This window comes from Limulus polyphemus, unplaced genomic scaffold, assembly GCF_000517525.1.
Source record: "Limulus polyphemus unplaced genomic scaffold, Limulus_polyphemus-2.1.2 Scaffold3667, whole genome shotgun sequence".
NCBI lineage: Eukaryota > Metazoa > Arthropoda > Merostomata > Xiphosura > Limulidae > Limulus > Limulus polyphemus.
In genome coordinates, this window is record NW_013669277.1 from 96,362 (window position 1) to 108,521 (window position 12,160).

General features: G+C 29.3%; 1 protein-coding gene across 1 annotated transcript in view; it reads left to right on the top strand.

Annotated features, from left to right (window-relative positions):
- LOC106469815 (src substrate cortactin-like) overlaps nt 1-12,160 on the top strand; it is a gene marked incomplete at its 5' end in the record, with an annotated part of 31,582 nt that overhangs the window by 18,370 nt on the left and 1,052 nt on the right. The window contains 5 exons of the mRNA XM_013930325.2: nt 1,601-1,822; nt 6,573-6,739; nt 10,471-10,537; nt 11,167-11,315; nt 11,590-11,739. Coding sequence (XP_013785779.2) covers nt 1,601-1,822; nt 6,573-6,739; nt 10,471-10,537; nt 11,167-11,315; nt 11,590-11,739 — 755 coding nt within the window. The remainder of the gene's footprint in view (nt 1-1,600; nt 1,823-6,572; nt 6,740-10,470; nt 10,538-11,166; nt 11,316-11,589; nt 11,740-12,160) is intronic.

Below are 12,160 nucleotides of genomic sequence, written 5' to 3' on the forward strand. Positions count from 1 at the left end.
CATGCATTATTTTCACTCACTCTCTTGTTGTGGAGATTGGAGCTCTCAATCTTAACTCATATAATGTTGTTAGAATTCTTCTTTTGCTTTATGATCCGTAGCACTATTGATCATGGAATCCTTTAGCTCAGAGCCTGTTTCACATCCAGTTTCCTTATATTTTTTTCATATTACTGCTAAGACATTATTTCAAATAACCATTCCCCACTCCACCTCCTCTAGTTTTAGAGCAGCTGGAAGAATGTAGGACCACCATCCAAATGGACCTGGTGGTTTGGGAGCTCGACTCGCACTATGTGGTTTGTGGAATCGGAAACCATCTCTGAACATGCTTACTCTTTCTGCCATGGGGGTGTTATATTGTGATGCTCAGTTTTATTATTCATAGGTGAATAGTTGATCGAAAGTTGGTTATATTGACCAGCTGCCTTTCCTTTAGTTTATCACCTTCAAAATTAGTGGCAGCACAGATATCCCTCAAGTAGCTTTGTACAAAATTCAAAGAAACAACTTTAAATTATCACAAGTACATATGATTGAGCTTGTAATTGTAATCAGGTGTAACTTGTCAAGCTTATGAATCTACAGTAGATATCCAGCATTTTGTTTCTGTTATATAGAAGACAGTAAATTTTCATTAAATGGCCAATTCTTTCAGTTTTAAAAATTAATGTTAAATATTAACTATAACATATCTGTGAAGATGCATTTTATGCTTCATTAGCACAAACAAAAGCTGGTGATTCTGTGAAGTTCCACACTGTCTTTAATGTATAAGTTCATTCAGACTCATTGGAAAATATGAGCAATGGTAAAACTAGTGATGTTTTTAAGCTTTTCAACATAAACCTGTGAAATAGGAATAATCTAAAAAGTTTTGAAAATGGTACAGTTTTTGTTGATGGAAAACATAGTTTACTAAATTGATAGTTGGAACTAATGAATTTTAATACCGCTTTATACTGTATTGTAATTTAACATTCTATTTCATCAAATCAAACACATGGTATTATGTGTAGTATATACATCATACTGTACTTAACACAGTTGGACTTTCTTCTTTTCTTTGATTACTTAAATACAGTTGTAAAGAACTTTTTTTATATGTGACTTCATATTTCATTATTATGAAAGTACTCGTGTAACTCATTATTACTCACAGCTTAGTAGTTTCTAAAGTAAGTAGTCTGGCCTCTTTTTGCTCATAATATGATAATGCTTACACAGATATATTATGCTCTGTTGATCATTAACATCATAAATTTTTGTTGAAAGTTAGTTTCTCTCTTACTCCTACCCCCCTCTCACTAATTTGGTGTTATTTCAGTTTTGCTTATTAAATCATTATTTTTTATGCATTTGCAGTTTTATGTTAACTTCATTAAGTTTTGTTAGATACGTAAATTCAATGCTAAACAGTGAATACAATTCTGACATGAGATTTTTTTGTCCATCATAATTAAAGAATGTTTCACTATTACTGCCTGATAGGATTGTGTTGTGATGATAAATTTTGGAACTAAAACAACACTTTGTTTGATGTGAAAAGGAACAGGATTTTTATCAGGTTATTTGTATATTGATATAATTTCCTTATCAGATTATGCAACTGGGTTTGGTGGGAAGTATGGTGTACAAGAAGATAGAAAAGACAAGTCAGCATTGGGTTGGGACTATTATGAAAGAACACAGAAACATGAGTCTCAGACAGACTATGCCAAAGGTTTTGGTGGAAAATATGGTATTCAGTCAGAAAGGAAAGACAAAACTGCTTTTGGGTGGGAGTATCATGAAGAAACTGAAAAACACTCATCTCAGAAAGGTAATTTTACAATATACTTTAATGAATGGAACAAGAGCTGGTTTGAATTGTTAAACTGTAGATAGTGAAATTATTTCTTGTTAATGACTATTCTAAAAATATAATGTTTTAAAATTGTATGAAAAATTTTAATTTAGTGAAATTTATATAATAATAATATAATAATTTTAATAATAATATCAATTTTATCGTGAACGACAGTAGTGGTTCCTAATAGGGATTGTAAGGAATTGCACAAATCCTAATAGAATGTTTGTAAAAAAAGTTCCTTAAACAGTAAAGATTCAGTACAAACAACACATTAAAATCTTTACTATTGACTGCTAAAGCTGTACACATATAAAAACGCACCAAAAGTATGCAAGGAAAACAAAATCTGCTCAAAATGGCTTGTTTGTAATTATCATGATTCTCTTGCCAGCCTACAACAAAAATGGCTTGGTATTTTGAACCTAAACTTCTTGTAGAATACTAAATGAGGTACTGTGAAAGTCTATTTATTTATTCTGTATTTTACATAAGCTAAAAAACATCATAATTCTAGTGTAAATGATGTTAACATCACTCCTTGAAGTTAGTTTTCTTACAAATATCTGGTGTTCTTTTGAAAAGCTTAAGTACATGGTGAAACAGGAATTACCAGTCAATAATAGATGAACATCAGATGACTGTGACATGTAGATACTCAATATTTTGTACACTATACAATTGGTGTCTTTAGGGAGCCAACCCCTATATTATGTATGAAGTGAAGGAGTAAAAAAAAATAAGTGCACATAATATTAAATTTTATTACACACATTCGTATAATAATTACTTTAAAAAAGACACAAAGGCTTATTTAATGTGATGCTTTAGACACATGTGTTTTATTTGAAACGGCTGCTTTTTTTTGCACTTAGTGGGGGTTGTGTCTTAGTCTATGCATATATTTGCCCATTGCTATGCCTTATATATAGAGAATTTAGTTACACAGAAACTATAAATGCTCATCTCCAGCTGCACCTTAAGATTTTACATCTCGAACTAATGCTATCAAATGGTTAATAGCTACAGTAAATCATCATGAACTGTATAAAGTTAGCTATCATATCAAGTAATCCTTTACCCATAGTTGAGCATTAAAAAGCCAGTAAACAAGATAAATAAATAATTGGGAATTTAAAAACTTGCTAATAGAGATCATAAAAAAGTAAGATAACAAGGCTGGAGATACTGTAGGTATCATTTACTCAAACTACAAATCCCTATTTTGATTCCTTGAAATGTAATTCTAGGTAACAGCATGGAGTCAAAATGGGAGTTTGTAGTTTAAGTAAATACGATCCCTATTTACTGGTTTCTAAATTCCCAATTTTTTATTTATTTTGTTCTAGTTGAGCATGGCAAGGTTCCTTTAATTGTTAAGTTATTGTTAAAAATCAAAATGCATTGTATCAATATCAATTGGTCTTAAATGATAATATGGAGTGTAAACAGCAGACTTTGAAAATAATGGAATAGTGATTTTGAATAGTTAGCCATACCCAATAAACAAGTGTGTGTGTATGTATACACACACACACACACATACTTCGTGGTTTTGCACTCTGTATCTGAATTATAATTTGTATTTCTTAACTAAATCTACCAAAGCTGCTGTAAAAGATGTACTAAAGTACACTAAATTATTCTTTTGAAACAATTTATTTTAGGAATTCAGTTCAAGAACTTACATATGATGGTAAAAAATTAAAAATAATGTTGGGTGTATTTTCATTACATTTGTTCATGTAACTACATATTTGTTTTGAATGAAAAAGCAGAGGTTCAGTTATAAAGCATGTTTAATACAAATCACTTTTATTTAGAAGAGAATTTAACTCAAATGAAACTGAGTTCAACAAATCATGTTTCACACAGTTTAAGTGAAAATAATATAAAACAGTACATCCTTCAATTACTGAAAAATCTTAACAAGAATAACAAATGTTATTCTGAATCATCCACACAAATGGGATAAAAAACATATTCACAAGTACAATATGGGTACTTCAAAATATTTTACTGTGCATAGACAAAATATATGTCCTGCAGTTTTCATTGTTACAATGACCAGACCACACCTGTTATTGTTTGAGAATTGGACCATTTGTTGTATGGTTATGGTGAAGTATACTTAATATGTAATATCCTTCTTTTTACATGTAGTAAAATCATACATTTTTAAACAAAACTTTGAGTTTTTAGTCTTCTTACTTATACTTTTCAAACAACTTGTATCTAAGTATTTAACATTATTTTTGTAAGTTATTTAAAGTGATTTTAATGATAGTAAAAATCATAACATTAAACAGAAAAGTCTATTCCATGCCTTACTCTGTTTTATTTTACCTTTAAAGAGTTTCTGTTAGAGACGAAAAACTTAAATTAACTAAATGAATCCCAGAATATAGTACGCGTGAAATTCTGAGTCAGTATCATGTGCTGTTTTACATGGTTATAAAGCAAAGTATTAATTTATGACTCATATTCCATCAAACAAGAATTCATTCATAAGGTTTTCTTGCATAGTTATTTGCATGTGTGAGACTGGGTGAAAGTTTTTATTGATTTTGTGGTTGTTAAGCAAAAACCAAGACATTTAAAAAAACCGACTAAGACATTAACTTGAACATTACAGTTGAAGCAACTAGTAAAAGCAATGGAAACATAATACACAAATTGTCAACAATGATGGTTTTTATCTGATGTTCTGTAGGTTTAATTAATGAAATTAAGTTGTATGTCAAGTTTCACTCTGTTCTGTCAAAAGGTTTTTAAAAATATTCAGTTTGATCAAAAAATCTAATATCAATACATAAAACTAGTTGATAATGAAGATTTGATATTTAAACATATAAAATGTAAAGTTTAGATGCTTAAATTTTTGTAACTATTGACAAGATACATGTAAATTGGCAAGTCAGATGATATAATTATTGCATTTAAAAATAAGACTTCCTAACAATCAGAAAATCTAATTCAAAACTACAATCGCATAGTTATATATTAACTCTTTCAAGACGGGTCAAGGGTGAAAGGCCATGTCATCTCGTTTGTTGACATGCATTCAAAATTTTATTCAACTACTATTTCATGAACTTATGTCAATAACTTTGGTATCAAACTGTAGATTATAATTCAAATTTTAGTACTATATATTACTCACTTTCTTAATTTAAAAGCAAATATAAAAAAAACGCAGATAATCATCAATTTGTGTGTGTCATGTGGTATGTTGAATACAGCACTGGTTCAAATTAGATGTTTGTGAAGTCAAAATACTAAGTCTATAGTTTCAAATGGATTAGAAGCTCAAATTACCAATATTGACAATCTAGAATATAAAATAAGAGCCTCTTATCTATTCAATTTGCTAAGATATTGCTCATGTAATAAATCAAACAAAGTGGCACCCTGCCCACCTTTTTCCATTTTTGGAAATGCTCCCTTATATACACTTACTTCTATATACGACATGAATGACCAATCAGAAGCTCAGAATGGCCCCCTAGTGGCTTTCTTGGCCATTTAAACTGACTTGACGCCATTTCTTTCTTTTGAACCAATATTTCAACGAGGTAGAGTGTATCTTTAGTCTGCTTTTAATTTAATATTTTTTTCAGACTAAAATACATCTTGATAAATTATAGTGGAATTCCATGGTATTAATGTAGTAATTTATGATTTTTTTAGTTATTCAAATGTATATATAAAACCTGAAAAAAAATATTTTGTTTCATATCCTCCACATGCAATTTTTTAAAGGCTTAGCAACCTACATCAAGCAGCAATCGATTACAAAGGTCATAACCAGAAGAGATAATTGTTTGCATTACTTCTTTAGTTACTGTTCTATGTTTTAAGAAAAATAAGTTTAAGAACTTATTTCAAAATAGCAATAATCTATATACATATATAATGTATAATAATTGAAATGTGACTGTATTTTACAAAATACTAGTCTACTAGAACACAGCCAAGACAAGTTACTTTGCACAGACCAAAGATCAGTTTTGTCATTTGATATGATAACGTGAGTGCACGTGAGCCGTGTCATTGTAACTTCTGTATTGTTAGCCAGGCACAGCTTAAAGGTCAATATAATAAAGATGATAAATATATATAAATGTATAATGTTATGAGATTTAAGCTATTTAATTTAAACATTTATGTTTTTGTGTTTTAATTTGTGTTAATTCTAGAATGAAAGAGACATAATTTATATTTATTCCCAATTTTTTATGGTGGTTGCAAAATAGGTCAAATCTACCGAACCCATACAGAGATTAATTACTGAAAATAACAAATAAAATATAAAGTTTTTCTTAAGAAATGTTTCATAACTATCTTGACTTTATAAAGATTTCTTATGTGAAATTTCAAAATTTTCTGATATATAAAAGTATTTTTAATCTTAAAATAAATATTGCTTTGCATGATAGATAGGTAACATGTGAAAAGAAAAAAAAAGCATGAGGAAAACATTGCTTTATAAACCTGAAGACTTAATAAAAAAAAAATTGATATTTTGCATATGAAAGCATTGTAATATTTACTGATAATCTGCCAAATTTCATTAACATTTGCAAATTAATTTAAAAGTTATAGCATGAAAACTATAACAAACACAAAATGGTTACGAGGTCGGCCCAGGGATCAATCCCGTGCTGAAACAGTTAAGGTGTGATTGGAATAATTTTATACCAATGCTTTATCTTCTTTTTAGATTATTCTCAAGGGTTTGGAGGAAAATATGGTGTTCAGGCAGATAGGAAGGATAAGTTAGCTCATGGTTGGGATGAGGTAACCAGAACAGAAGCACATTCTTCTCAAGTTGATATGAAGAAAGGATTTGGTGGTAAATATGGGGTTCAGAGAGAAAACCAAGACAAGGTATGTGAGAACATGCTTAAGAGCTTGAGCTGGCTCTGTGTGTCATCTTAATTAATCTATAAAACAATGAGAAGAAGAAGGAAGTCTAATTTTCAAAGTGATATGATAGTATATGAAAGGAGATTGAATCTTCCAGTAAATAACTGTGATTGCCATCTTCTTGTGACTGATGAAGTGAAAAAAAAGGCAATTCGACACATTTTTATAGTGTGTCAATTGACCTATTTTTGCTACTATTTGATAATTCTTCAATAAATGAGTCACAATCAAATAGGATACTTTTCATCACTTTGTAGACCACATGATTGATTGAGTTAGGTTATTAATTCTTGAGAGCTTATCTAATGATGTTTGTAAACCTGCCTTTAAATTGTTTTCAAAGCATGTATGATCATTTAAGATATGTTCAGCAATCTTTAATACTTCTGATATTCAGTGGGCATTTTGTTGCATGGAATTTAGATTATAAGCATGGGGAAGCACATGAAATTTTTTTTATAAACATATGTAAAAAAATACAGCTTTCTAATATATCTTTTTTGTTAGAGCACAGTCTCAGTAAGAGTAGTTAACTTTAAATAATTTTCTGTTTCTCAAAAATGTTTGACATATTTTATATTGGAAGTTAAAATAACAGAATCAGTATAGTACTGTGCCAGGCATGGCTTAATGGTTAGGCCTATCAGTTCAAAGTTAAGGACAGCTATGAATAAATATCCCTTGTGTAGCTTTGGGCAAATATCGCACATTTTTCTGTATTTTCAAAGTAGCGGACAAGACAAAACAGTATATGCTGTGTGCATTGAAAGCTATTGAATTATTTAGTAGTTTTCCCAAAATTCATGTCGCAGATAGCTGCATGATCTTTTGAATGAACTTTTTGAAATTTTCATATTTTAAAAATTAGGTGTACACTTTTAAATTTTCTAACAATAACATATTTTAATCATTCATAATTATCTGTGAAATGCTCTTTTAAACTGTTAGCTTTGAGTTTGTCAAGAAAAGTAAAGCTATCAGAGAACAGCTCTTTCTTATTGTAGGCTGCTATGTTGTTGCTAGTATAGATCCTTACGCTATTCCAGAGGTGTAAGCTCGCATGACAAGATTTGTTCAGAAAACTAGTTAACAAAGGTAACATTGCAAAGTTAAATAAAAACTACTTAGTTACCTCAAATTATAAAAGAGAAGTGGAGGTTTTACACCTCAGGATCATGACTTATAGACATGATTTAAACCTGGAGGTAACTTTAATGGTTGTCTTTAAGCTTTATTACTGACATCCACAAATGTTTGCAATATAAGCTATTTCTTTCTGTCAAGAGGAGAAGAAATTGTCTATTATAAATACATTTGAAATTCCTCTAAAGCATATGAATTGTTAAATCTGCTTAAAGTACTTTTCTAAATCTGGGACTTTGTTTTTATGGAAAAACCTAATTTTTTAGCGATTCTGAACAAATCAGTAATTAGCTCCTTTTGGTATATTCAGCATAGTATAAAACTAAGACATACAAAGTTACCTTGAGCAACTTGAGGATTAATTTTTATTTCCTATTTAATCCTTTCATTGATATTGAATTGTGTTGTAGATCATTTTAAACTTCCAAAAGTAAGTACTAATATCTAGCTGACATACTGGAAAAGTAAAAATATAAAGAATGTAAAATGAATCATAATACTCCGTGTTGTTTTAGAATTATTTGCTAAGAGATATCAATAATTTTAAAGTGTTTGTTTACCAATATGCAGTCAATTCACACAACATACTTTGTAGGTTTTTTATATGAGAACACTGTTCCAAAGAATAAGTATCACAAAGTAAAAATATAATTAACTATAAATAAGCTTGCATTATTTCCAGGTCTTTCCATTATTTGTGGCAATTATTTATTTCTGGTGACACTGATGTTATAGAAAACAATATTGTTTTTCAATTATAGTGTGTGTGTGTATGTTTATACACACGGCATCTGTAGGCCATCAACTGTTGAATAGTGATATTTTCTTACTAGATTAACCCTTTCGTGATGGGCTCAATATACAATGCACGAGTTTGTATAGACATTTGCACACATTAAGTATTTGTACCATAACTTTTAATGCAGTATGTGTATCTTTACAAAATTCGGTACAAAAAAGATCAGATTTTTTAATGAAGTATTTTTTACTAAAGATTTGTTTGTGAAAATATCGAGTCTGTTTTGTTACTAGTCCGAGTAACTATTTTAAACTTATTTTTGATATTTCAGATTTTTATGTGTGCTTTTTACTCTTAAATTTCAAATTCAAGATGCTCAAAAATAATTGTTAATTATATGCCGTACTAAAAACTAAAAATTATAACAGTTAATGATTTTAGATTTTAATTTTTTTTAAACCTAGACTACATATTTATCTATCGAGTTAGAAAAATAATCAATATTTTCGTGGACTGTGTTTAGATAATTAATGAGACGGTTTTTATTTATTATTTTGAAGAATTATATACCATCTTTAAGTTTGAATTCTAATACAGGTAACTTTTCTGAAAGTAATGATATTTATTGTTGCAGGAGATCTTTTTTTATAAAAAAAATTGCATTTTAAAAAGTGTTTTAAGAGAAAAAGAGTTCCTTATTTTGCTCAGTGTTCTTATGAAGTATGTATGATATGCATGCCATGCCACAATTACAAACAAAAATGACTGAAAATTAAATATTTTATTAAACCTGACATTTCAAGTTATGCATTTCTCAAAGGCTACAGTGTCACATACAAATGCAAACTGTTAACTCAAAAGAATAAAACAATTAGAAGCTTGCTTAACAATGAGAATGTTATGTGTTATTGCATGCATGTTATGAAAAATTAGAATGACAGAAAACCACAAGCTACTGAACCAAAAATAATGTTAATCACAAAGGCCAAGAATTATTTCTGTTTTATGAGGTTTTAATCAGATTAAATCAGACTCTGAATTTATAATTAAAGGAACTATTACATTTTGCTAAGAGCTTAATGTTAAATGGTGTTTTTCAACTGTACCTTGTTTCATTAGAAAGAGTTTGGCAGTGGTCTCTTTAGAATAAAAATTCATGGAGGCCTGGGTGTTTTCCTGAAAATGTGCTGTACTGAACAACTGGTTTCACTAATATATTTATCATCACACTGAGTACATGGATTAAATTGCTTCTCTGTGACAGATCTTGGTGTTAATGAATCAAGAAATAGTACTGCTCTGATGAATTACTATTGTTATTCCTGTACAAATATGCCTTTATTTTTTGAAATTGTGTAGCTAAGTTTTCTATAGTGATATTTTAAGTTGTTTTCATCACTGTATTTTTTTCATATTAAATTTTATTCTTTTGTCATGTTTTTAGTTATTAGTTATTTGCAAGTAGAGTCATTTTCTCTCTCATTTTTTAGTGTTCTTGACAATGGTATTAATACTTGCATTTCTGGAAGGCATTCCTTATTGGTGCTGTTTCTTCATCAAGTGACCCGTGATTTCTAGAAATACCTGCAGAGAAAATATCTAATAGAAAATTGTTTATAAAATACCCTAGTGAACAAACCTATTTTAAAATTATTTTTACTTTTTATTCAAATACATTAAATCATATTGGGTACCAATAAAGAACTCTTTAGTTTTTCTTCAAAGTGACATATATCATGGAGCTGTTTATGATGATGTAAAAATGGCATTTACCTGTATATTTCAAAATTAAAAGTGATTTTTTTTTCAGTCAGCATTGCCTTATTCAGATGTAACAAATTTCAAATCTTCGTGTGAGAGAGTTAAGCCAGAAGTGGGTAAGAAATGAAAAAATATCCATTTGGTGACATATATTGTGTATTTTGTATTTATAAAATTTATAATGTAGTCTGAATTTGTTTCTGTGCATTCTATTTGTTATATTTTTTTCTACTTCTCAAAACTGGTATTTATTCAGCAATATAAAGACACCAAGATTTGTCCTTAAATCAGAATTCAAGTATGAGCAGGTAATTGTGAAAGAACAGTCTTTCTTGACTGACCGAAATAAGTTTCAGGTTATAGCAAGGAAGAGCTCTAAAACTGCTATTAAAATAAATTAATTTTGAGTCAGAAGAACATTTAGGCTTAACTAACACAATTATTTAAAACCCAGATTAAAAATTAGTTTTAAGACCAGAAGTATATCAATTCCATTTATTAAGAAATAAAATGAAACCTTGTGTTTTTAACTATTTCCTTAGTGATTATGAGACATTTCATAGGAATTTATATTCATCAGTGTTTGATGAAATTAAATGTTTTTTGAACTGTATTTATATCTTTGATTTATAATCAGTTTGTGTTGCATCAAGAAAAAGAGAAATTATCACCTGTGTAAAAAAGGGAGGAGGATACAACCATTAACTTTAAGTTCTGTAATGACTTTTAATATATTGTTTTGCAGTCCCACTTAAAGCTAGAGGACTTAGAGCTAAGTTTGAGAACCTTGCACAAGCTGAAAAAGAAGAAGCAAATAAACGAACAGAAGAAGAACGAGCAAGGAGATTAGCAAGAGATCATCAAGAGAGGGAGGAAGCTAGAAAAGCAGAAGAGGCAAGTTTAAAGTATTTGTGGTTGATCTAATAATAAAATATGTGCATGAAGAGCTTACAATGTAACTTGTATGTGATTTATGGACTTGTAAGATTTGAAATGTATATAATCATTATTTATTAAATATTGTTTCATAGTCAAATGATCAATGTGACAAAAATATTTATATATTTTTAATAGAACTTTCTTTTAAATTTTTTATTGTCATCAAGATATTATCTAAATCCCTCTCTCTATCTCTCATTTTTTAATAATCTTGACAATGAATTTTAAGGAAAGGCAAAAAAAATTATCTGAAGACAGGAGAAATCAACCTATAAATATTGAAAAGGATAAACCACAAAGTGTTTCCAATAAGTTTATTGATGAAACCATATCTAAGAGTCCTCATATTCCAGCAGGAGCCAAGTCTGTGATCCCTCAGGTATGTTCTAAAGTTTAGTATGTTTTCCATAAGTTTATTAAAGAAACTACCTAAATGTCTTCATATTCCAGCAGGTGCCACGTCTGTTATCCCTTAGGTATATTCTAAAGTTTAGTATGTTTTCCATACGTTATTGAAGAAACAGGACTAAATGTTCTCATATTCTAGCAGGTGCCAAGTATGTTATCCCTTAGGTATGTTCCAAAGTTTAGTATGTTTTCCATAAGTTATTGAAGAAACAGGATTAAATGTTCTCATATTCTAGCAGGTGTCAAGTCTGTTATCCCTTAGGTATGTTCCAAAGTTTAGTATGTTTTCCATAAGTTATTGAAGAAACAGGATTAAATGTTCTCATATTCTAGCAGGTGTCAAGTCTGTTATCCCTTAGGTATGTTCCAAAGTTTAGTATGTTTTCCATAAG